Source organism: Uranotaenia lowii, unplaced genomic scaffold, assembly GCF_029784155.1.
Source record: "Uranotaenia lowii strain MFRU-FL unplaced genomic scaffold, ASM2978415v1 HiC_scaffold_606, whole genome shotgun sequence".
NCBI lineage: Eukaryota > Metazoa > Arthropoda > Insecta > Diptera > Culicidae > Uranotaenia > Uranotaenia lowii.
Genome location: NW_026598541.1, coordinates 1 through 25,000, shown reverse-complemented (window position 1 = coordinate 25,000; position 25,000 = coordinate 1). Strand labels below are relative to the sequence as shown.

The 25,000-nt window shown below is 38.6% G+C and overlaps 3 protein-coding genes across 3 annotated transcripts; 1 reads left to right on the top strand and 2 right to left on the bottom strand.

The window, feature by feature from the left end:
* Window positions 1-6: 6 nt before the first annotated feature.
* On the bottom strand, window positions 7-4,527 carry LOC129760429 (uncharacterized). The gene is made up of 7 exons (XM_055758080.1): window positions 4,167-4,527; window positions 3,862-4,047; window positions 3,467-3,765; window positions 3,171-3,294; window positions 553-2,433; window positions 342-471; window positions 7-282 (listed from the first exon to the last, which is right to left on the bottom strand). Exons 1-7 carry the CDS (start codon window positions 4,322-4,324, stop codon window positions 256-258), a joined length of 2,805 nt encoding a protein of 934 aa, XP_055614055.1. The 5' UTR covers window positions 4,325-4,527; the 3' UTR covers window positions 7-255.
* A 499-nt stretch (window positions 4,528-5,026) lies between these two features.
* Window positions 5,027-9,638, bottom strand: LOC129760427 (myb-binding protein 1A). Its single transcript, XM_055758078.1, has 4 exons — window positions 9,347-9,638; window positions 8,882-9,271; window positions 7,197-8,800; window positions 5,027-6,555 (listed from the first exon to the last, which is right to left on the bottom strand). The coding sequence occupies exons 1-4, from the start codon at window positions 9,488-9,490 to the stop codon at window positions 5,106-5,108; spliced, it is 3,588 nt and encodes a 1,195-aa protein (XP_055614053.1). The 5' UTR covers window positions 9,491-9,638; the 3' UTR covers window positions 5,027-5,105.
* A 9,305-nt stretch (window positions 9,639-18,943) lies between these two features.
* On the top strand, window positions 18,944-24,694 carry LOC129760428 (eukaryotic translation initiation factor 4H-like). The gene is made up of 4 exons (XM_055758079.1): window positions 18,944-19,097; window positions 20,843-21,142; window positions 21,205-21,398; window positions 23,120-24,694. The coding sequence occupies exons 1-4, from the start codon at window positions 19,066-19,068 to the stop codon at window positions 23,605-23,607; spliced, it is 1,014 nt and encodes a 337-aa protein (XP_055614054.1). The 5' UTR covers window positions 18,944-19,065; the 3' UTR covers window positions 23,608-24,694.
* Window positions 24,695-25,000: the final 306 nt, after the last annotated feature.

The following is a 25,000-nucleotide window of genomic DNA, read 5'->3' as shown; positions in this document are numbered from 1 at the left end:
GACTGTTGAAGCATACCAATAATAAACGCAACGCGGCTGCAGGAATCGTAACAGCTTTCAGTTACAAATAGTATAAAAATTTGGAGAAAAATCGAAATCAATTAAAACTCGGCTTAATTGGTCATTGACGGCATGCTCAAGTTGGAGATTATTATTTTAAATATTTGATTTCACCAACTGCTGTACCGGAGAAACTGTAAGTTTCAGTGCACGGGTACAAGCACGATTTTCCCGTGTGCAACATTGCGAGCATATTCAATAGTATGCTCTTCTAGGATTATTCTGCGAAAGCAAGTTAAAATTTCAATTAATGATCAAAGGAATATTGGGACTAAATTTACCAAAGGATTTGGCCGGAACCGGTAAGCAAGCATCATACGTTTGCGATAGGCATCATATTCGTTATCGTCAACTTCCGGATTATCTGCTGAAGCAACGCCTAATCCTTGGTTATTATCTCGTTGAGATGCCCTGTAAAAAGTAGTCGGCAGAAAATATCCAATTAGTAGATTGCCCGCTGACTGACTCAATTAAGGAAAGAAAAAAAATTACTTATTAATTGGATCAACGATTCCTGTTCCATCGGCGCCTAGTCCTTGGCCCTCCTTCCATCCAAGCTTTTGCAGCATTTGGAAACCAACATTATCCTCCCTCAGTTTGTACTCTTTGTAATCACTTAAATTCGGCTCTCGGTTATTCTTCTGAGCGTCGTACTTCTCCATGAACTTACGAAGCTCTTCTGGGGGCAAAAAATCACCAATATGATGTTTTCCTTCGGAATTTTTAGTAAGTTCCGTGGCCCACAACTGAGTTGCTTCCATCTCCTGGGATCGCAACTTGTGCTCCCATGTACCTCCATCGACATCCTCGTCCGAGTCATATTCGTATTTGAACTTTCCACTGGCAGCTAGTCTCTCCACCTCCTGACGTTTTCGCAACATATCCTGGTAAAGAAGATTAATTTTGAAATGATCTTCTGCTTTCTTCCAATCTTCCTCGGACAAATTTGTTGATCCGAAGTTTTGTCTAACATAAGCCAGCAATGCGGGATCTGTGCGATTAACAGAAGATAGTTTTGGTGCGTTTGTGCTTTGTTTTGAGGGTCCCGATCTGGGAGTTTCATTAGAAGTTGATGGTTTAGGGGCAGAACATTCATTGACAGTAGTTTCTGGAATTTTTTCTCCCCAACGACTTTTCCGTTTACGAGCTCCTTTATCATTTTCAGTTGAAACAGGAACCGAGTCATTTGGAGGCTGTGAATTTGATTTTACGTTGTTGCGAGCATTTTTAAAATCTGATTCTGACGAACTGTATTCTCCACGAGAATTAGTAGAAACAATTTTTGCTTGTTGGAGTTTAAACTTTTTATAATCTTCAAAGTTGGGTAAATGCTCATTGTCTTTTCTAAACTTTTCTAAAAATGCGTCGTACTCATCCCGCATTAGAAACTCCTCTAAACTGGAAGGCCGACATCGGTCATAAAACTTGGTAATTTCATTCATCCATGAAACCACTGAATTCATTTTCTCAGAATTTAACCTTTGATCTTCGTCGTTATTCTTCTCAGGGCAATTTCCGCGAACACCTCCCATAATTTGATCGCTTGTGAATCTCTCGTGAGCTTGTATTTTTGTCGACATATCTTCATAGAGCAGCCGGATTCTGAAATGCTCCTCCGCTTTCTTCCAACTCTCGGGACTAACTTCGATTGTGCCATAGTTTTGGAACACAAACTGTAAAAACCCTGGATTTGATCGAGAATTTGGGTGAAGATGTTGTTGGCCAAAATTCAAAAATTTGTGATCGGAGTTCTCGCTGCCGCTATTCTGAGAACCTTCTGCTGACCCTTTCGAATCTACAATTCCTTGAACTTCCGACGACTCAGCGTTGTCTCCCCACCGTGTCTTTTTCTTCTGACGCTGCTGCCTACCTGATTTAGCACCCATATTACTTCCACTTCTATCGCTACCATTGTCCTGTTTGCTATCTGAATTTTCACCGAAATCGTCCTCCGAGTCACTGGAACTTTTATCTTGAACGTTCCCAGCGTTCATCGTTTTCGTCTTCAGGTTTTTCAAGATGCGCTTCCGGGCCGCCCGGACATATTCTGTGTCCGAATCGGTCTCGGTGGTGGACTTGTCATCATAGAAATGATTTTCATCCCCGTAATAATTCGGTTGCATTTGCGGGGGCTCCAAAGAATGCTGGGCTTGGTCTGGAAGTTCTTCATCCATGTTTGTATCATCCAAAACATCTTCCGGATCGTATTTCGAATCATCGGCAGGACCCGAAACCGGACCTGGCGGTGTGCTAGTATCTAGCAGTTGCGGCGGTGGAGGCAAAACATGCTCGATTCCGGCCGATCGGAACAATCGAGCCACAATCATGTGCCGATAGTTTCTGTAAGCCTCAGACTGTTTATCGAATAAGAACCTACGCAATGAAAAGAACAGTATATGCGGGTTTAAAGAAAAACAATCCTCAATGCTTTAAAGGTACTTCACAGTATTAAGCTTCAGAAACGGTTGCGGGTGAATTTTCAAAATATCGACTAGTGTGAAACATGACCTGAGTGAGGTTGGGCGTTCTCGTGTGCTAGGCTTCCAATATAAAGAAAACTGGGTGCTCCTCATACAATTATTTAGTACCTGTTTATAGTTTGAACTAAGAATTCAATTTTCATTTAAAGCCAAATTCTGCTGAATCCTGCTTTAAAAAAATAAGAACCTAATTGTCGTGACTGAGGTAATAAAATTACTTAAATTGCTTGTATAAAAAAAGAAAGATTTTCATTTAAGAAGTACTCGGCTATATCTGAGGGAGAGCTTGAACTTGAAAAGACAATCATAATTTTTTCGTTAAGTTAAAAAAAGTTAAATGTTAAATTGTAACTGTAAATCACTAATATGGATTCATTTTTTCCTCTTAAAAACCAGCACCCAAAAAAGCCCAACAAACAACACTTAACGACACATGTTCTACCGCTCCTCGAACATCATTCGTTAAACTCCATTCAGCGCAGCGTTAGCTGGGTTCAATTTTCAAATGGAAACTATCCGCCACTTTACTTGTTTGATGCCATGCGTACTAGCATTCGCTTACGATTACCATATTTAGTTATAGTAGAGTAGGAGAAGATTATATATAATGAGAATAAGTAAAAAATTTACCACAGTGATGGATGCAACTCATTTTTACGTGTACTTAATTTTTCTTCATAAACATCACCTATATCGGCAACCAATTCAACCAACTCTTCAACTGTTGTTGGTAATTTAATTTGCTCTGAAAATACTATACAAAAATTATAACTAAAAGAACTACAACCATTGACAATTGTATTGCAATTGAAGCATCTGTCAGTATGGACTTTTTGATTTAAAAATCAAATCAATCATGATCATTACTAGTTTAACGTCCATCGCACAGTGATTCATTTGCATTTTATGAATGGCATGTTTCTTACCTTCAGAATTTTGAACAACCGCAACCTGTTCTGGCATTGGCGGTGGAACATTTATGGCAGTTTCAATCGGTTTTGGTGCCTCAACCATCACCATGTGCGGCGGAATTGAAGGCACTATGAGCGATGCCGATGTCATAGCAGCCATCATGGGAGCAGGCTGTGCTATGTTGTAGTATGCAGCAAAAGGAATCTCCATGGGCATGTTTGGAATTTGAGGAATAGAGGGTGGAGTTGGAGGCGGTGGTGGTGGAAGGGCCACCGGAACCAGTACAACATCATCCGGTTTGAGCTTCTTCTCGCTAGAAAATAATTTATAAAAATGTCGTTGAACCGGATCCAAGAAAAATAACTCATTCGAAAATAATTATGACTGATTATTAAAAGTAAGTAGGTACCTGCTTAGTTCCGATGCACCTTCCTCGGCTTCGTCTTCCGCGGGTCTCTTAACCTGAACTGGTGTCTCCTCTGGGGGCTTGACAAACTTTTCGCTTAACTTTTTGAAATTTTCCAAAAACGACCCATCATTGCTGAAAGGCAACTTTATCGTTCCTCCTGGTTTGTCCGGTTCCGTTTCATTGGTTCTGATGAAGAAAAAAAAACAGTATTTAAATCGCCATACTTACATGCATTACGCGAATTACATAAGCAAAAATGCGACGATAAATTATTGGAACTAGCAATTCGCACAATGGACACTTACTCTAGTGTGTTACTTTTGGTGGCCTCGGCAGCTATTTGTTTGGCCATTTGCAGGGTGCGCTGCTTTTCCAAAATTTGCTGCCGCTTTTGGGCGATAAGCTGCTCTTGCTTCGACATCTGGGCGATCCGATCAGATCTGGTAAAGTTGACACGGGGCATTTCGGTTTGTTTGTTTTTTTCGCGAGCAACAATCACTTCACGACTTTAAAGTGAAATAAATGCACCTTAACTAGACTAGCTCCTGATAATATAACTAGGAAACTTAATTTGAGCTTTACAATCTTCTCGGATGTTTTCAAATTTTCATTAGTAATCGCAAATTGATCACAAATGGCTGAAATGAAAACTCTACACACTTATTGCGGTCTATTTGGAAACAGGTTAGACTATTAGCAACTGTCAAAATGCATGGATGAGTAATATTTACTCACAAATGTGTAACTTTAACGAATTTTATACTCTTCTATTCTTATTTTAAGCATGGATTGGAGCTGCTCAAAATTCCTGTTTTTCATCTATTTTTCAAACAGAAATAAACTTTTTCAATTTCTCAGCCACATCGCATTGCTCATTGAAATCAGACTATAATACCATTTGTAAATTTAAGCCATTTGCTGAGTTTTTCGATAAATCCGGTCAACATTCGGAACTGAACTTTAGAGATGATCTACAACCCTGATTCGTGACATATTTAAGTAACTTTGCGCAATATTTACAATCGAGTACTTTGTACAGAACAAACAGACGAGACGGCTGCCCTTCTGAATCTGGTAGCCGAAAAATTTAGTTTTGTTTAAGTTACAAGTTATTATATGTATAAATATTTTATTTTAAATACCTTCGTAAAATGGCTAATCGGATACAGACAAAAAAATAAAGAAAATATTTTTTATAACTTTTCATTCATAGTTCTAGGGAAATAAAAACTAAACAAAAAGCATTATTCCGCATTTACGAAAGAAACCGTTTCTAGTCCTTGAGAAGCGGCCCTCAGTCGTTCCTCTTTCCTCAAACGCTTCTGTTTGGCAGTATCACCAGCATTATTCTTTTTCTTGCGCTTCATCTTTCCGTTGCAGTTTTTCGCTTGTTCAACGTTATCATCGTCATCGTTCTCATCTTCGCTATGATGTTGACCATTCGTTAAACTATTCTGCTGTTTGCTCTGTTTACTTTTAGAGCTCGTGTTTTGATTTTTCTTTTCGTTATCATTTTTGATGGGCTCCAGCTGGAGAAATTTGCAAAGTCTCAAATAGTGACACATAGTTTGGGAATTCAAGTTCACGCGGCGAAGCTTTTGTACTAGCGATCCAGCTTGTTTCCAATTCAGGACGGTAAAGTCTTTTTGCTGCCGTTGAACGGCGTTTAGCTCTAGCAAAAGTTGGACAAGTTCACTGAATTCGTTTTGAGCTACTGTATCGGCAGCCGCGAGTCCCTCCATGTAGGGGCTGATTTGATTGCCTATGTGTTTAACTGTTTTCAATGTCTGTGGCAGGCTACTGTTTATAAGCCGTTTGTTTCTCAGAAGATCCTTTAAAAGTTGTAGGGTCTGTGCTCGGCGAATAATTCGGACTTGGACGTTGAGGCCATTTTCAGCTAACACTTTTGCCAATCGCCAATTAGCAGCCCAGTTTAACTTGAACAGCATGCTAAATACGTTCAGCGAGAGTGGTGGATTGCGATCAGCAATGAAAACCTTCAGATATTCACAGAAGACCTCAGCGATACTAGTATCACTATTGTTTTCGTCATTCTTCTCTATAAGTTGTGCACAAATCACGATGAATTGGCAGGCTTTCAATAGATATTGATTTTTGTCCGGAAACGATGGGCCTTTGGCTACTTTTTCCATTAAATCCTTGAGGATTTGAACGAGTTGTTCAGAAGATACATCTTTTACATCGACGTTGGTTTGTTTGACTTTGATAAGATTATTGAAAATGCAACGGTAGCGTTCCAGAATTTGTTTGTATTTTGTTTCCTTGATTGCCACCGGAAGCATCTCGAAAATGTATAGCATTAGCTCCAGGCAAACTATCATGTTGGGACTATTCTTCAGGTAAATATCGATCAAATCGAAGACTCGCATGCGGAAATGTGTAAGCGTTGTATCAACCTTCACATCTTCCTTCGTTGGCTTAGATTTTTTGGATTCCTTGAACATCTTGAAGGCTGCCGCGAGTGCTGCATCTAGTTTTTGTCCGTCCTCTTCTTTCATGTTATCCAAATCGACAGATTCCGTGTCTGTTTCCGGGTGAGCACCACCGAGGGCTGCCTGTATGGCCATTCGCATTTTATCCGTTACTTTTTCATTTTCCTCGTCGTCATCCGAACCACTATCTTCATCTTCGTCCTCGTCGACGTCTTCACTCCCGGAAAAGTTCTCGATGTCACTGGAAAAGAAAATTTTGTTTTATTGAAACGAATTAATTTAATGATGACTTATTGGCCCAAAAATGCGTTGTGCAAATTTTGTATTGTATTTAATGAATTTTAGTAGCTCCAAAGCGCTTAAAATTCATTATCCGTTGATAATAAGAAAAGGTGGCAATTGAAATTATGAACCATAACTTCCATAAGGGACCAAGAACTTGATTGTGTTTATCATAAATCTATTAAATTTCTTAACCAAAGAGAGAAAAAACAATCACAAATTCTTAACAATTTCATGGCAAATATATATGTATTTTACACGTAAAATTTATATAAACAATTTTAAGAGTGCGATAATGAAAAAATGATGAAATAAAACAAATTAATTAAAATAAAATAATAAACCATAATGACAATAATAACCAAATTTACAAAAATGGTAAAAACGGACACACAGCAAAAATAAAAATACTACCTAGCGCAAAAATTACAAAAAAAAGAATAGAAATATGATACAAAGAGCAAAAATGTAAATAAAGCACATTGTATGGCCGAAATTAAGTTTCAACTAGCAGTCAGCCTAGTTAGTGCAAAAGAATAACTGAACTGGACTGGACTAAATACTTTTATTTAATACTTTTTATCGACTTTTTTAACTTACCTTTGTGAACCGACGCCACTTGTATCATCATCTTCACTGTCAGCTTCTTCGTCCGTTTCCATTTTATCTTCACCATCTACCGAACCAGAATCCTCGACGCTCAAAGGATTGGTCTTATCCTTCAGGTTGACAACCGAAAGAATTTGATTGAACGCCGTCAGTGTCATCTCCTCGGATAGATGCGGAAAAACGTGTCCGATCACTTTCCGCAACAGGTGCGAGTTTTGCGACATCAAATTCAGAAAGAGATCCACAACAACTTCGATCCACTGCGGTTCTGCATTCGTTCCATTCTGGTTGATCTCCATTTTGCCGCAGGGCTTGGATTTTTTCTTGCCCTGGATACGTTTCATGACGCTTTCCAATTCAGCAATCGAACTGGCGGCCACTTCTGCTTCACTAAACAAATGAAGTCCCATGTACATCATCAGGATTTGGAACACATTGCTCAATTTGTTGCTCTGCTTTTCTTTTTTCGTTATCGAATTGAACATACGTGTCCAGTGTTCCATGTGGATATCGCTCAAGGGAGCTCGAAGCGATTTGGTTCCCGATTTTTGGAAAATAGCCTGAATATACTCCACCAGTACAAGCAGAAAATCTTTCTCATCGGAAAGTTTTGAATGTTTTTGTTCCAGGCAATGGAAAAATATCGACTTCATGATTGGCACGATATCGGACGAAATAACTGATTCTTGATTCTTAACGCTTTTAAGAACTTTTCTTCCATCCGATGAATAAAAAAGACCAAGATTAAGATAAAACTTCACAGTATCCATGCGCCATTCACTATCCGTTTGAATATGGCGATTAGTCAGTAGTTTTTGCAACGTTTGAGCAGCATGAACTCTCTCGGAATTCAACACCTTTTCGTTATCCTGCGATAAGATCAGCTTTTTCAAAATCTCAGCGACTGCCTTGACGGATTCGGCATTCATCGTTGACAGTAAGTTTTGAATAAGTTTGTTTGGTGCGTGCTTTTCAATCAGAATACTACTGGGAGAATTGACCAATTTTTCAAAAATTACTAACTTCGAATCTTCTTCAACTTTATCGAAACATACGGACAGTGCAGTGAAAGCTTCTTGATACAGCTCCCGTACATCTTCGCTAAGTTGGGCAAAGTTTTTTGTGTTCTTAATAACCATCTGTAGCAATCCGGGACTTAGGAGAGCTGGGATTGAAGAATAATTGTCAAGCTTGCCTAAAATCGTAATCAACACCCTCAGTGTTACAATATCCTTGTATTTGAGCTCAGTGTCTTCATCTTCGAGCAGAATCGGTTCAACACCGGTGTCCCAGAAAGCTGCTATTTTGCCTTGGTTCACCAAAACTTCAATCACGAAATCGTACAACGGATGATTGATGGTGAGAGTGTTCTGAATTTCCCACAGTAATTTTGCAATGAAACCGAAGTTTTCCTGATGCAGCAAACTGGAACATCCAAAGTTGGTTTCAAAATATTGTTGATTAACAGCTTTCCGATGTTTTGTAGTCGTCGCCAGTAAAAAGTAAATGGTATCCATCGTGTGTTCTTCCTTGGATACGTTGAGCACTGGTTCCAACACTGGCCACATCACCTTGCCGAACTTCTTGGTTTCAACCTGTGAAAGGAAATAAAATTATTTAAATATTCTTTTAAATTCAATCATGTTTCCTATACACAAAAATTCTAGGCAACATACCCTTTGTACAAGTTCGCTCAGATAGCTCATTGCCAGCGGGGTAACTTGTTTGTGCATTCCTTTCTTCAACGCCTTCACAACCATTTGCAGCTCATCTTCGGTGGCACCTTCCTCGATGAGACCGGATATGATGATCGCCCCACAGACGGATACTTTTCCTACCCGCAACTCCAACTTTACTTGTTTCCTATCTTCACCTTCATCTTTGTCCGAATCTGAGAGTTCTGATTTCATCAAATTGAACAATTCTGTAACGGACGGACTCGCTTCGGTTCCCTTTACCTGCTGCAGGTACCCAACCAGAGCCGTAAAATATCCTGCCCGAGAATCATTGTTATTCGAACCTACGCCGCGAACCAATCGCTTCAAAGCGTAACTGCGTTCCTTTTCCTTGAAACATTTAATTAAAACAAACCCAATTATGAATCCACAATATAGAGGTTATATCACGAGTGGGACACTTACCTTATCGTCATTCGCTAGGAAGGCGAGCAGCTCAGCTGCTCCGCGGACACGAATCGCCTCATCTTGGTTGATAAATTTCTCGAAAAACTTAAACACAGCCTTATCTATCGGTTTCCTTCCGGTGCTTTCGGTATTTGCAGTCATTTTGCAAAATAAAACTCGCCAAAGGCTACCACATGCGGCCGAGAAATTAGAAACGAAAGTTCAGGCTATCGAGTGTGGATTATTCGAAAACACGCTTTCAAAACACGCACCGCATAAAAATACACGACTGACAGCGACACCGCGTGAAAAAGACGGCACTGACAGTTGGAAGAAAAATCCCTTTTCGGTTTTCCAGAATCGAGGGACAAACCGCTGCGGTTAGTAAAATCAACACTCAACCGAAAAGGAAACTTTAAATTCACCTGGATTTTCACGTAGGCGCTCATTTTCGCCTGACTTACATGAACCACTTACGGCGCGTTCGTAAATTGATTTTTTTGGGTGATGCATCAGTCGATTGATTTATTTGGTAGATGTCAAATCACTTTCCATATGCTTTTGCATACGTTTGTTAGGAATTTACGAACGCCAGCATCGATAAAAAAATCACTTCGATAGAAAAAATCAATTTACGAACACGCCGTTAGAAGCTAATACAAATTCACTTGATTTGTACGTGAAATTCATATAGCCGTTTGCTGCCAATACAAAGACACATTCGAACTACGTGAAAATTCAGTGATCCGCCATGTACAAAGGGATTTGGTGCATTCTATGTGATGTTCACGTAGCTCTGAATAAATTGTTCACGTAAAATCTATGTGAAAGAATACAGACAATACTCAATATGGCCTCCATTCAACAGTTGGTGCTGGCAGTTAAAGCAATTACGGATGATAAAGAAGCTGATTTTCCGTAAGTAATAAAAATTTTATTGTGTGATTGTTGTTTACATATTTTCCTTTTTAAACAGAATTTGGAATTTTCCAGCTAGGATGGGCAGACAACCACCAAAGGATCATCCAACGAATTTAATGCGACAACATTGTGAGTGAAATAAATTAAATAAGTGAAGTGTAGTGTTATTTAAGATAAGTGGAGGTATACATTTTATAATTAGTCGAAACAATAAAATGCGTCTGCAAAACCAAAACATTTTTATTAATTTGTTCAGAAAAGACTCACTACGTTCATATTTTAATAAAATCTATGTGAAATACATATACGATCTACGTGAACGATATGCCCTTCAAATGGAGCTCACCTACAACACATATGAAAATTATGTGAATTCTGTTTGCTACGCGAGTTTCGTTTGCTATCTGAAATTCACGTAGGTTTCACATGATTTTCAGGGTGGCAAAAATCTATGTACATTTTCACGTATACGCTGAAGTGAAAAGTTTTTTCGGTGTATGTCCGATCATGATTCTGGTTATATGCATTGAGAAGATAAAATAAAATTACAAAATGTTTTTTACCGACCCCCGTCTTTTTACCAAGGGGCTGAAGAAAACAAAAATTCCCGTACCAAGTTTTCAGTCAAGAAACCCACAGGAAGAAGAAAAATGAAACGAGTGAAACACGTATAGGGGCAACATGGCGTCCTCATTGCAAAAATTTCAACCAGAGGCAATTTTTTAATAATCCTTAAAATGATATCTGCGGCTCGGGAATGTCAATCAAAGGTGTCGTGTCAGTATTTGATCACGAACGGTACGCGATCCGATGTTGCATGAAGATGATGTAAGAATAAAAGTGGAGTCAGTTTGTAGTAGACTGCCAAGCAAGTTACAGCTGTTTTTTATTGTGAGTCAAGTGCGAGAAAGTCCTTAACACAAAAGTGGCGACGAGGGTGATTGAACCCGTGTGAACCTGGATTTTTTTTTTAAAAAGCGTAAAAGCGTACGAATCTGAAACCGTAAATCGAGTTGTGGGTTTCTGTTGTAGCGCTGAAAAGAAAATCTTTTGATTCATTCTGGATCTGTGTAACCGGTGCGAAACAGAAATCAGATAAGTTTGTGAAACCAAAACGGGAACCAAAGCGGAAAGTTTTGTGCAAAAATCATCGATAAAGAAAGGTGAAGATATTCGGTATTATTCGAAGTGCCATTGTTCTGATTTCGCTTATAAAATTGGATACCAAGCTCGGAACATTTTTTCGCCGCCATCGCGTTTTCCGGCGGGATTGATCTCAACTGTAAAGCGAGAAATTTCTCGTGAGTGTGGGAGAAATAGCTGAAAAGGTGAGTTACCGTTCAAGTTCATTTTGGTTCTCTGGAAACATTTATTGTTGTTGCTGTAAATCGAAATTGTATCGTGTGCAACTGTGCAACAAAACCGTGTGACGAAATAAGGTATCTATGTTGCGCTACACTTTACAGCTACATTAATTTTCTAGACTAATAAATCTTAAAGGTTTATATATTTTTTTATTTTTCAACAGCAAAAAAAAAATGAACACTTTTATTGGGTCAGTTGAACCGTATGTTCCGGGTTCCTCATTTGCGGATTACGCCGAACGCTTGGAATACGTTTTCAATTATAATAATGTGCCAGAGGCAAGCAGGAAATCGCTTTTTATCACTGTTGGCGGGGCTACTGTCTTTAGTGAAATAAAGAAGTTATTCCCTGGTGTGGATTTAAATACACTGCAATATAACGATGTTATCAACCGCTTAAAAAATCGTTATGACAAAACAGATGGTAGAATGAAAAGGAAAGAAAAGTTTTATGGAAGAGTTCAAGGAAAGGATGAGATGGTAGAAGATTTCATATTGGACGTAAAACTGTTAGCTGAAAGCTGTGGATTTGGCCCAGAAGAAAAAGAAAATCAAATCAGAGATCGCATTGCCCTAGGCGCTGCTGATTTGAAAGCTAGAGAACGGATTTACGAGCTGGAAAATCCAAGTTTAGATGAAATCGAAAGGATTTTGATTTCTCGGGAACAGATGGCTAAACATACATTCAGAATTGAAACAACGGAGAGAGTAAGCGCCATTGAACGGATCGGTCGCCGATGGAGTGATGATCGAGTCGATTGGAGAAGGTCTAGAGATAGCGGTAGGCGAGAAGTGTATCCATCTCGCGATCGCCAAAGCCGATTCAACTATAGACAACGAGATCGGTCATACTCTCGGGACCGATCCAGAGGAGGTGTTGTGTGCAGTTTTTGTAACATGAAAGGGCACATAAGAAGAAATTGCTTCGAGAGAAAGAAATCTCAGCAATCAATACGATTTTTGGATGATTCAACAGAAAACGTGTCCCCAAGCTTCGATTTCAAGCGATCCAAAAACCCTGATCCAACTGATTCGGATGATGAGTTGCAATGCTTGTCAATTAAGGTAAATGGTCCTGTATTTATTTATGTAATTATTGGTGGGGTAAGATTTCGCATGGAAGTCGACAGTGGATCAGCTGTTTCAGTGATCAGTGAACAAATGTTTCGCGAAAAGCTTTCCAATCATGATTTGGAAACTTGTAACAGAAAATTGTCAGTTGTAGACGGGGCGAAACTAACAATTTTAGGTTGCTTAACAGCAAAGGTTTCTATTAATAATTTGACACATAACGTAACACTAATTGTGTTGAAAAGTGCTTGTAATTTTATTCCTCTTATTGGACGAGATTGGCTCGATATTTTCTTCGGAAACTGGAGAGAAAATTTTACAAACTATTTGTTTATAAATAATGTCAATATACTAAGTAAAAATGAACGAATTATTGAAAATATTAAACAAAAATTTGAAACTGTTTTCAATAATGATTTTTCAAGACCTATAGTAGGATACAGAGGCGACCTTGTTTTCAAAAAAGATCGTCCAATATTCAAAAAGGCTTATACAGTACCTTTGAGGCTTAAGGAAAAAGTTATTGAGCATTTAAGTTCTTTGGAAGACAGTGGTATTATAACGCCAGTAAAAGCCAGTGAGTGGGCATCGCCTGTGATTGCAATTGTCAAGAAGGACAATGATTTGAGACTGGTTATAGATTGCAAAGTCTCGGTTAATAAGATTATTGTGCCAAATTCATATCCCCTACCTCTGGCTCAGGACATTTTCTCAACATTATCAGGAGCAAAAGTGTTCTGCTCTCTCGATTTAGCGGGTGCATACACACAGCTAGAATTGACTGAACATGCTAAAAAGATAATGATTATTAATACAATTAAAGGTCTAAACAAGTATCATCGGTTAATTTATTATCACTCCGATTCCTGATAGTTTTCCGCATTAAAGCAACTGCTCTATTTCCAACCATTTCCACTGAATTTCTTCAATTCACACACCGCATTAAAGCGTTTTGTTCACCTGCTACATTGCAGAATGGAATCAGACTTTTCTTATTTCCCGCATTGAAGCGACTGATCCATTTCTAATACATTTTCCTGCTCTTTCGCAGAATGGCGTCAGACTTTTCATTTTTAACCGCATTGAAGCGACTGACCCATTTCATATACATTTTACCTGCTCTTAAGCAGAATGGTGTCAGACTATATTTCTATCCGCATTTAAGCGACTGACCCATTTCTGACTCATTTACCCTGCTTCTCTGCAGAATGGTGTCAGACTTTCTGTTCTATCCGCATTTAAGCGACTAACAACCATTTCAAAATACACAAAACTTCTACTTTCTCTCTTTTTTTTCTTTTCACATAATACTCACCCGTGGGATTCTATATCCTCGTCGCCAATGTAGTATCCCTCGTAAGAGTCGCGTCCTGCTCGTCGCTCGTACAGCATACGACTGACTCCCGATGGCTCGGTATCGTTTACTCGTTGTTCCTTGTGCACATACACCTACATTTGTATCGAGGTGATTATTCACCGGGTTGTATTCACCGGGGTGCTATTCACAGGGTTGTCATCATTAGTACGATACTACAATCAGGTGTGAGGTCTTGAACCCATTGGTGATTGTAAATTTCGAAAGACTACTTGAGCAAAATTTTCAAACCAGATTTATGTCTATATACCATGTCTTCATGTCCATGCAGGTAAATCCTTCTTCGTATTCTCCAACTCGTGTTTACATCCCAGACTACGACAACTCTTCTGTCCAGTTTGATTTGTCTATTCAGCAAGAAATTCGTGGAATACCGGACTCCCACCGCCCACTTCTGATTCCCAGAATTTTCGATGCTAAATATAGACACGTCGATGCTGATAAAATGTACTTTACCGATGGTTCACTTATAGAGGAATCAACAGGATTTGGAGTGTTCAACGAAATGTTCAGCGCATCTTATAATCTCCAGTCACCATGCTCTGTGTATATAGCAGAGTTAGCAGCAATTTTTTGGGCTTTGGACACCATCGCTTCACGGCCTGCGGGACACTACTATATCGTAACAGATAGTCTCAGCTCTGTTGAAGCAATCCGCTCAATAAGACCGGGAAAGCACTCACCGTTCTTCCTTGAGAAGATACGGGATATTTTGAGTGCTTTAACAAGACGTCGCTTCTCCATCACCTTTGTTTGGGTTCCCTCCCATTGCTCGATAGTGGGTAATGAGAAGGCAGACTCTCTGGCAAAGGTGGGGGCGACAGAAGGCGACACGTATCAGCGTGAGATCGTCTTCAACGAGTTTTTCTTTTTAGTTAGGAGAAATTCTCTTGTCAACTGGCAGCGCAAATGGGACGAGGGTGAGTTGGGTCGGTGGCTTCACTCGATTATCCCAAAGGTAAGCCTTAAACCCTGGTTTAATAGATTGAACTTGAGTCGGGATTTTATTTGTATATTTTCCCGTCTCATGTCCAATCATTATTCCTTAGACGCGGTACTCTATCGTTTTGACATTGCTGGCAGCAATTTGTGTAGTTGCGGCCAAGGTTACCATGACATCGAGCATATTGTCTGGTCGTGTGAGGTCCATCTTGTCGCCAGAACGAATTTATTAGACTCCCTTCGGGCCCGAGGAAAACCACTTAACGTTCCAGTGAGAGACGTGCTAGCTGTGCTAGACTTGGACTACATGTTCGAAATTTACCTTTTTCTAAAAGCTATCGATCTCCGTCTATAATTCTTTTTATTTTCATATTTCCCTTTCTATCATCTTTTTCTTTAAACTCAAAGTGTTAAGCTAAGCAAACAATTGTAAAAACAAAAACGATTTTGGCTCCTTAAAACCTGAAGGTATGAGCCGTTTCAAATAAAGAATTATAAAAAAAAAGTATCATCGGTTGCCACAGGGAGTGTCCTCATCCGCTAGCATTTTTCAATCGGTGATGGACCAGATATTGAACGGATTACAAGGAGTTTCGTGCTATCTAGACGACTTAATTGTTTCTGGGAGGGACCAGAATGAATGCGAAATTAGGTTATATCAGGTTTTGGAAAAGCTAGAAGCAGCCAACATTAAAGTTAAATTCAAAAAGTGTAAGTTTTTCGTTGAAGAGTTGACGTTCTTAGGACACATTATAAGTAAAGATGGGCTTAAACCTTGTCCTGATAAGATATCAACGATTGCAAAAGCAAAACCGCCAGCAAATCCGAACGAACTCAAGTCGTTCTTAGGATTGATAAATTTTTACGGTAAATTTATACCAAACCTGTCTTCTAGACTAAACTGTTTTTATAAACTTTTAAAAAAAGATTCCAAATATATTTGGGATGAACACTGCAGCCTACAGTTTGAAAAGTGTAAAACATATCTTCTGAAATCTAATGTTCTTGAATATTTTGACCCAAAAAAGCCTCTGATTGTAGTGACGGATGCTTGTAATCATGGATTGGGTGGTGTTCTTGCTCATGTTGTAGATGATCATGAAAAACCTATAATGTTCACTTCTTTCAGTCTCAATGATGCTCAAAAGAAGTACCCGATATTACATCTAGAAGCACTGGCTGTAGTAACTTGTATTAAGAAATTTCACCGTTATTTATACGGGCAAAAGTTTGTTTTGTACACCGATCACAAACCTCTGCTAGGTGTGTTTGGAAAAGAAGGAAAAAACTCTATTTTCGTTACCCGCCTTCAGCGTTATATAATGGAACTTTCCATATATGATTTTGAGATAAGATACAGGCCATCAAATAAAATGGGTAATGCGGACTTTTGTTCGCGATTTCCTCTCTCTTGTCCAGTGCCACGAAGTTTGGATAAAGAATATGTGAAAAGTTTAAACTTCTCAGAAGATTTGCCATTAGATTTCAGGTTGATTTCGACTGAAACTAAAAAGGATCCTTTTATATCAAAGGTGTTTGATTTCATGAATCAAGGCTGGCCAAAAAGAGTTGATCGCGCTTATAAGGATGTAAAAGCACAAGCACATGATTTGGAATTACATTCTGGTTGCCTTCTTTTTCAGAAAAGAGTAGTTATACCAAAATCCTTGCAACAGAACATTTTGAAGATGTTACACTCGAATCACGCTGGTATGGTAAAAATAAAGCAGTTAGCTAGGAGAGTTGTTTTTTGGTTCGGTATCAACGCGGACATTGAAAGATATGTAAAAAATTGTGAAACTTGTAATCGCACACAAGTTGTTTCAAAAACTAAAGTTTTTTCATCTTGGATACCTACTACTCGTCCCTTTAGTCGAATACATGCAGACTTTTTCCATTTAGGCGAAAAGGTGTTTCTGTTGATAGTAGATTGTTTCTCGAAATGGATAGAATTGGATTATATGCAATTCGGAACAGATTGTAAAAAAGTTTTAAAAAAGTTCACTAATGTATTCGCTCGGTTTGGTTTACCTGATGTCCTCGTAACAGACGGAGGTCCACCCTTTAACTCTGCTGAATTTGTCAAATTCATGCAAAAACAAGGTATAGTGGTTCTCAAAAGTCCACCGTACCATCCGGAAAGTAACGGTCAGGCAGAAAGGACTGTGAGAACTGCGAAGGAAGTTCTCAAGAAATTCTTCCTTGATCCACAAACAAGGAGTTTGGATATGGAAGAGAAAATAAACTATTTTCTGATCAATTATAGAAATGGATGTTTAACAAAGAGTGGAAGTTTTCCATCTGAGCATGTTTTATCGTTTAAACCAAAAACAATATTGGACTTAATAAATCCCAAGAATCATTACAAACAAAATTTAGTTCCAAATCAAACGGTTGTAGGCCAAAGAGCAGATACCACATATAAGCAGCAACAACAACAACAACATTCCACATATAAGCACGTTGAAAAGTTAGATAGATTTGATAACTTGGTCATGGGGGATAAAATATGGTATCGAAATCACCGAAAGGATTTCGCTCGTTGGTTGGAGGCAGTTTTCATTAGAAGATTGTCACTAAATGTTTTTCAAATCTCAGTTAATGGCCACATTTCATCTGCACATCGTAATCAATTGAAACTAGGAACTGAAAGACAAGCTTCGAACAATATATTATTCAAAAGGGTCAACAAAAAAAGATTCCGGGAAGATGATGAAGAACCTGATTTTGCTGGATTTCCTGACGAAACTTACCCTGAAAGTTCCGGTTTTGATAATGTTCTAAGAAATGCTAATAATGTAATTACAGGTCTCAGAAGATCAGAGCGGATAAAAAGACGATGTAAAGATGCTGTCCAAGGGCCGCCGAGGAATTTCCAGAGATGATTTATAATGAGAGTGCATATGGTTTGATTATTTATAAAATTATCGGATTTGTTGAATTATTAAGTGAGCACTTGCCAAATGAATTGAATATTGTTATTTAAAAATGTATTTCGCTGCATATTGTCATAAACGTTAATTAAAGGGTGGAGGACTGTCATGTCAGTATTTGATCACGAACGGTACGCGATCCGATGTTGCATGAAGATGATGTAAGAATAAAAGTGGAGTCAGTTTGTAGTAGACTGCCAAGCAAGTTACAGCTGTTTTTTATTGTGAGTCAAGTGCGAGAAAGTCCTTAACACAAAAAAAGGGATCTTTGGTAACATTAATAAATTATGGTTGGGCACAAAATGCAGAGTTTTCAGCATAATCCTTGTAAAAATTGATTCTAAATCTGCAGTATGACAACAACAGATGCGTTTGGCAACCAAAATGTTACCCTATTGCGAATCTGTTATGGGGTGAAGTTTTTAATTTCGGGAACCACACTGACGTTCTGGTACCAAAAAATTGGTACGGTGCGTTTGTATGCGATTTGACAGCTGGTTCAGTCCTCTGCTTTTTACTGCGTGATATTTCTATTGCCATATTCGTTTTCATCCTGGTGGTGCACCGGTAGTGCACCAAGTGCTGTCAAAGCGTTTTTTTTATATGAAGATGACAGCAGTTGGTGCACAACCATCTTTCCACCAGATGAAAACGAATATGGCATATGTGTTGTATTCTTTCTCGTGCTTCAAACGACTTTGGAACGCACGCAAGCCCCCTGTGTATGCCTTTTTTTTTGAATTTTGAAGGATCTATAGAACGAATCATTCTTTCAATCTAATGAATTCAGAATTCAGACAGGAAATTATCTAAACTTTATAAAATATTTTTTGTCATTGAAGTTTGCTCGCGTTCGGAAGTATTCGGTGAAATCATTAAATGTGCAAGCAAACATCCGTCAAAAAAGGGATTTTTCAAAACTCGCGACAACACTGGAGCATAAGCATAAATCCAGCGTGAATTTCAACAACAACGCCCCAATTGTATTGTTTAGTTAGGCATTTGATAGAACTTATATCAAATGTACCCGACAACGGGTCCACAGTCGGTCTGACAATTCCAAGTGCAGATTCGTGTGACTTTTTTGGTCGGTGTCAGTGTCGAAAAAGTCTTGCGCTTTCAATAGCAAATATGGCAGGCAGAGGTGGACATGATAATAATAGGTAAATAAATTGTCTTTTTCACCAGAAAAATCACACCTAATGGCACGGAAAATTGCGTAAAACTATAAGTTTAGTGGAAACCCTTCCACCGCGAGTGATTCCGATCGTGCCGGGCTGGAAAGTGCAGTGAAAATCAACATTTGAAAAAATGTGTTCTCGTGGTGCGATTTTTTTTCCGAATGTTTCGCAGATTGGTCCTTTTCCCCTTCTGAGCAGGCTGACTAGCTAGTTAGCTAGCTTATGAAGCGGCGCCCTGTCGGCGAAATGCAAAATTATGTACAGGAAAATGTGTTTTTTTTTCTTCTCTATATTCAGTGGCAACGGCCACCGATAAATGAACTTTTGCAAAAGTATTGGAAAAGAAAAGCAACAGTGACGGGAAACAAACAAAAATGGTCTATAAATACTTTAGTCTCGCGAGGAGCAAGACTCGGTCCCTCGCCGTATCACACATTTCGATACCACGATCAATGACGATGATAAATCCGGCCGATCTTAGTTTTTCTCTTTGCCACCCCACTGATGATGGATATTATTGCCGGGAGAGATCGTGTCATCCCAAAAAGTTGGAGCAAAAATAAAAACACGACTCGCCGAATAGTTGCATAATGATTTGTTTACCCCAGAGATAGATATTTTCGAACCTATCAATCGATTCCCGAAAGTGCCACTACCCTAATGTGATAACAGGTTGCAAAATGGCAATCAGCAACATTTTGAATTCCGTTATTTTACCTAATTTCTTTATCGGAGCTGTTACAAAACAGCCGAATCAAACTGCTTGATCGCGTAATTGCTCCTCTTTTTTTGGTACTCTTCGGTTGGATGCAAAAATATTTAATAAGTTAGATTTTTTACGGATTTTTTTATTTAAATTTTGATTCAAAGTTTTATTTGAAACGTTATTTGAAGGCATTTGTAGATGAATGACAGATTGCTTTTAAATTCCCGAGAAAAAATTTGAAGGCTTAATTTTGTTTTTTAATTTTTTCACCAAGAGGAATTCAAGTTTTTTTTGGTAAAACAGTTGCAATTTTTTGCCATTCATTTTAACAATTTTATTTGATTATTTCAGAAAGATAACATTTTTCTTAAATCAGAGTTTGCGTTTTTGATCAACACTTCATATTTATGAAGATTTTATTTAAAGGATTGCGGAAAGAATCATACCAAGTAAATTATTTTTTATCTCACTATCAACCCGACGCGTTTGATGCGTAGTTTGAACAACACTAGCCGAATTTTTCTTTTATTCAAATATTTAAATTTCGAATCATAAACGTGTGGATATTTTTGAGTGATAGTTTACAAAAAGTTAACTGTTTTTTTCGTTTCATTCTTAAAAATCAAAGAAAAAATAAAGTTTAATTATTATTCTTAATGCAAGTAATGTTTGTTAATGAACATTGTGTGGTTACCTGCACATTTTTGTTTCAGATTTGAATCAAAAAATTATTGAATAAATTTAAATGAACTATTCTGGCCTTGATTTTGATTTTGTAACTCTACTCATCGTTCACAAATTTTAACATTTTCAGTTTTTCGATTTTTTTGAATACCTAGTTTAAGTCATATGAGGTGACTTTTCTTTCTATTGTAGAATTTATAGTAGTTGACCAATCTAAAGTATCTAAAAGCATTTAACAATCTGAAGTGTCTTAATATTGCGCAGTTTGAGAAGACAGAATAACGTCTTAAGATGCCAAATACTAATGAGGCTGAATTCATTCCCCTTTTCTTAACAGATTTGGTGGTGAGCGGCCCCGCAGACCGCTTCCTACGGAACCGCCCTACATCGCGTACGTGGGCAACTTGCCGCAGGGCGTGGTCCAGGGCGATCTCAATAGAATATTCGCCGACTACACGGTGAAAAACATCCGCCTGGTGAAGGACAAGGAGACGGACATCTTCAAAGGCTTCTGCTATGTGGAGTTTGCCACCCTTGAAGAGCTGAAGGGTGCGCTGGACATGGACGGGATGATCGTACTAAATGATAGTACGGCCACCCTTCGAATTGACATAGCCGAGCAGAAAAAGAACGACCGGTGAGTGTTTGAATTTGAAAAATAAAGTAAGATGAATAACATAATTTTTTGACTAATTCCAGCGGGGGCTTCAACAAGCGGGGAGGCGTCGGTGGTGGTGGAGGTCAACAGAATCGCGGACCTGGAGGTAATTTTAACAATAAGGGCGGGAACCCGAACAACAATCGACAAGGTGGCGATAGGAATTATGGCAATGACAATTACGGCCGAAACGATTTCGATAGGAACCGTGGTGGGCGCCCTAATAATTTCAATGGTGAGTCGCGTGTTGTATGTTTCGACTTTATAAGTAATTCATTCAATGTCACTTTCTATTATCGAGCTTCTGGAACTGTCTCGTCTGGTAGCTAGATTCTAGTCGAATGGTTCTCTGCAGATATCGTTCACATTTGTTTGCAGCATGTGCCCAATCCATAATGATAAACGCGCCTTGAAAGTCACTTTCTCTTGTCAAACATATTAAACTTAAAGAATAAGTGCAGGATCAAAACTGTTTTATCAAAGAAAGGGACTTTTTGTGAGGTGGAAAGGCAGCCCCTCCCCCCTCCAACTTCCAGGCCAGGTATCATTTTCTGTCTATGAGACACTACAATGGATAGGGTTCTTCATTTTGGGCGGGGATAAGAATTTTATTTCAAGTCTTTGTTATCATGTTTACTGATGGTTATATCAACATAATTATCATTAGTTGGAAGAATCGATGCTGAAATCAGTACTGAAGGCAACAACAGCCCCCATCAAAATATTGAGCATTCAATGAAGAAAAAAATCTACATTTTTCGATTGACATGATCCAAACCAACGGTTGAAGCATCCCAAAGTCTCGTCTAGATGTTAATACTGTCAAAAATGTCCACAAAGTTCAAATCAAGCATTGGAGTGAAGCACATGATCGGCAACTAATGCTTAGGGTCTTCAGGAAAGTCAAGTCCCTTACCAGATTTTATAATAACCGAAAAACTAAGTGTAGATCGCTGAAATGTCCCGCAATTTTTCTTTGATAAGCTAAAAGGGTTACCTAGTTATGAGTCATTCGAACCTAACCTCAAACAACCAATTTTTGCTAGTTCCAGAGTTCGTAGGCTGTATAGCCGGTGCCGAGGCAATGAGACAGATGATTTCTGACGGACGACAAAACTTATGAAAAACCCTATTTCAAACGAATTCCAGCGTTTGAATACTATAAAATTTCTGCTCGTGGCTAGGTTCCTAGCAGATTAAAGTATGTATTTGCTGGTTGTTTTGTAAGATTTGCCAAGATTCTGCTCATGTGGAAAACAAACAACAATTTTCAAAGCGAAAACTTTGATTTTAGTTGTTTTTAAAAGCATAAAAAGTGTAATCTTGTATGTTCCCTTCGCAACCTACGATCTATACTAACCGATTATACTTTTTATTTAATCTCATGATGGTTTGCCTCACTTTTTCCGATTTTGCAACCAGACATTCCAGTAAAAATGCTTTTAAGTGGCTATAAAATAATCAAGTTTTGAAAATTTTGAAACAGCTGAATCCAACAAATTGTCCTCAGTTTCTTCTAAAAGAGAAGTATTGGACCGAAAATCAATATCATGACTAAAAAAAGAGTGCGCCGGCCGATGCGAAATACCAAGAAAAAAGTAGAAATATTTCTTACAAAACAAGATAAATAATTTTTTTCAATTTTTTTCATGAATTATTTATCATAAGATTACCTTGATTTCCTTCATAGTAAGTTTCCGATCAAACGGATGGTTTTTGAGATACACGCATTCGTAACGGTCCCATTTCTGAATGAACTGAGCCTTTTTTCTCGTTCGTCAAAGACGTCAACATCACAACACTAGGCCATCGTAGGTTGTGTAACCGATCTTAAATGAGCTTAAAATCAATTCTTCGTTCATGAGTTGCGCCTGACCAACGGGCTTCGCGTGTAATAATTGAGTTCTATGCCTTGGTCTCTTTAATTTTAATCCTTTTTTTCTGCACCCTTTCCAGACCGTGCGCCCAATCGTGGTAGATATGGTAACTTCAGCGAAGACGGAGGTGGCCGAGACGACTGGAATCGTGACCACGACAGAGGTGACAGTTACAGTCGGGATGGAGGGGACCGTTTCAATCGATACGGTGGAGGCGGCGGCGGTGGCCCAGGTGGTGGTGCTGGTGGTGGTGGTGGTGCAGGTCGCCGTGACCATCGTGACTACGATCGAAGGAACGATCAACCACAGCAAAGCGGTGGCGGCGGCGGCGGTCCATCGTCTCAGCTCAGTCTCGCAGAGCGAGATGTTGGTAGACCTAAGTTAAACCTAAAACCGCGTACCGTAGACACTCCGTTGAATGCACTAGCGGATACAAAACAAGCCGCCACTATTTTCGGCGCCGCTAAGCCGCGTGAGGAGAAGAACCCTACTGATACACCGGGGTCGGAACGTAAAACGTCCACTTCTTCATCGACAGCGGAAGAGATCAATAACGGGCCGAACTAAAGCTTTTCTTTAGTTTATAATAACGTTAACAATTAACTATTTTTCCTTTTCTTCAATCGAAAGCAGAAGTAAAACCTTTTTACTAAAATCAAGCAAATAGGAAGGAAAAGCTAAAAGATTGTCATGTCCAGTTACATGCCCATACGTGAAAATATATGCATACACATAAAAAACAATACACCCTAACGTAAAAAGTATGTGTTTAATTTATATTTTGAGTTTTACGCTTTTTTCTACGATTTAATATTAATATTAAAGAGAAAATGCAAAAAAAGAAAGAATGAAAAACATAAAATGTAATTATAATGCAAATAACAAAACAAACAACAGTAAAGTATATTGATTACTATAGCACATTGATATATTGCAAAACCTAAACATGTAATGATTAAATGAGGAAAAAACTGCAACTGAAATCTTACTCTAAGGATACAATAGACGACAGGAAATACTTTTTGAGCTAGTGAACCACATTAATATTAACTACAAAGGCGAGTCGATTTTTTAAGTTGACTTTTGTTTACCCGTTCTGCTCTCAATTCTAATACTTTGCGTTGACCGTCTTCTGTAAGAATCTATTGGGAATTTCGGAATAGAGCGCATTCGATTAAACAGATACATTTGAGAATAACAACAACTAAGAGAACCTAAACGATACCAATGGCGCATGAAACATAGGATTCGGTAGAGAAAAAAGGCATTCTGATAGGAATTTCCTCACCGGCTCAAGTTCTAGTTTTACGACAATGACACTGATAGCTTTATGCCAGTTTAAAAGTTACTTTATTATTTTTGTCTTGGTTTTATTAAGCAGGTACCTATCGTGTGGTGGTATTCGGTATGTGCGATCCGAGATTCATGTTTTATGTTTTAATATATAAAATAACACACGATTAGGCTCAAATTTTTTCGATTCGCTTTTGATCGGTTGAATAATTTGGAACATAAATTTCAAGAAATGTAAAAAAGCAGTAAGGCATATTATACACTCCTATGTTTAAGTGTTGTTGAAATAAAAATGAGATGAATGATGAAATTGAAAACGAATGAATAAAATGATGAAACAACTGATACTTGGAAACATAAATCGCAGAAGCCAATTTATTCCGACTTCGATAGATATAAGATAATGAGTGATCTTTGAACTAGAGTATGATTACTAATGGTAAGTATGACGTGTTTATTATCTACATAGTTGTTGGAATCGCGCAGGGGGCTTCGACAAGGTGATGGTCTATCCTGCATGATGTTCAACGTGGCGCTAGAAGGTGTTATTCGACGAGCGGTGGGCGAAATGCGGGGCACGATTTTCAACAGATCCAGTCAACTTATCTGCTTTGCCGATGACATTGATATAGTCGGCAGATCATCTGCGGCGGTGGAGGAGATCTAC

Bases quoted from the DNA above. Each gene is read 5' to 3' on its own strand.
- LOC129760429 (XM_055758080.1), bottom strand. From the start codon at position 4,324: ATGCCCCGTGTCAACTTTACCAGATCTGATCGGATCGCCCAGATGTCG. The intron at 4,048-4,166 runs GTAAGTGTCCAT...TTTCTTCATCAG, and splicing joins ACCAAAAGTAACACACTAGA to AACCAATGAAACGGAACCGG. The intron at 472-552 runs GTAATTTTTTTT...TACTTTTTACAG, and splicing joins ATCGTTGATCCAATTAATAA to GGCATCTCAACGAGATAATA.
- LOC129760427 (XM_055758078.1), bottom strand. From the start codon at position 9,490: ATGACTGCAAATACCGAAAGCACCGGAAGGAAACCGATAGATAAGGCT. The intron at 9,272-9,346 runs GTAAGTGTCCCA...AAATGTTTCAAG, and splicing joins TCCTAGCGAATGACGATAAG to GAAAAGGAACGCAGTTACGC. The intron at 8,801-8,881 runs GTATGTTGCCTA...TTCCTTTCACAG, and splicing joins TGAGCGAACTTGTACAAAGG to GTTGAAACCAAGAAGTTCGG.
- LOC129760428 (XM_055758079.1), top strand. From the start codon at position 19,066: ATGGCAGGCAGAGGTGGACATGATAATAATAG. The intron at 19,098-20,842 runs GTAAATAAATTG...TTTTCTTAACAG, and splicing joins GGTGGACATGATAATAATAG to ATTTGGTGGTGAGCGGCCCC. The intron at 21,399-23,119 runs GTGAGTCGCGTG...CACCCTTTCCAG, and splicing joins GCGCCCTAATAATTTCAATG to ACCGTGCGCCCAATCGTGGT.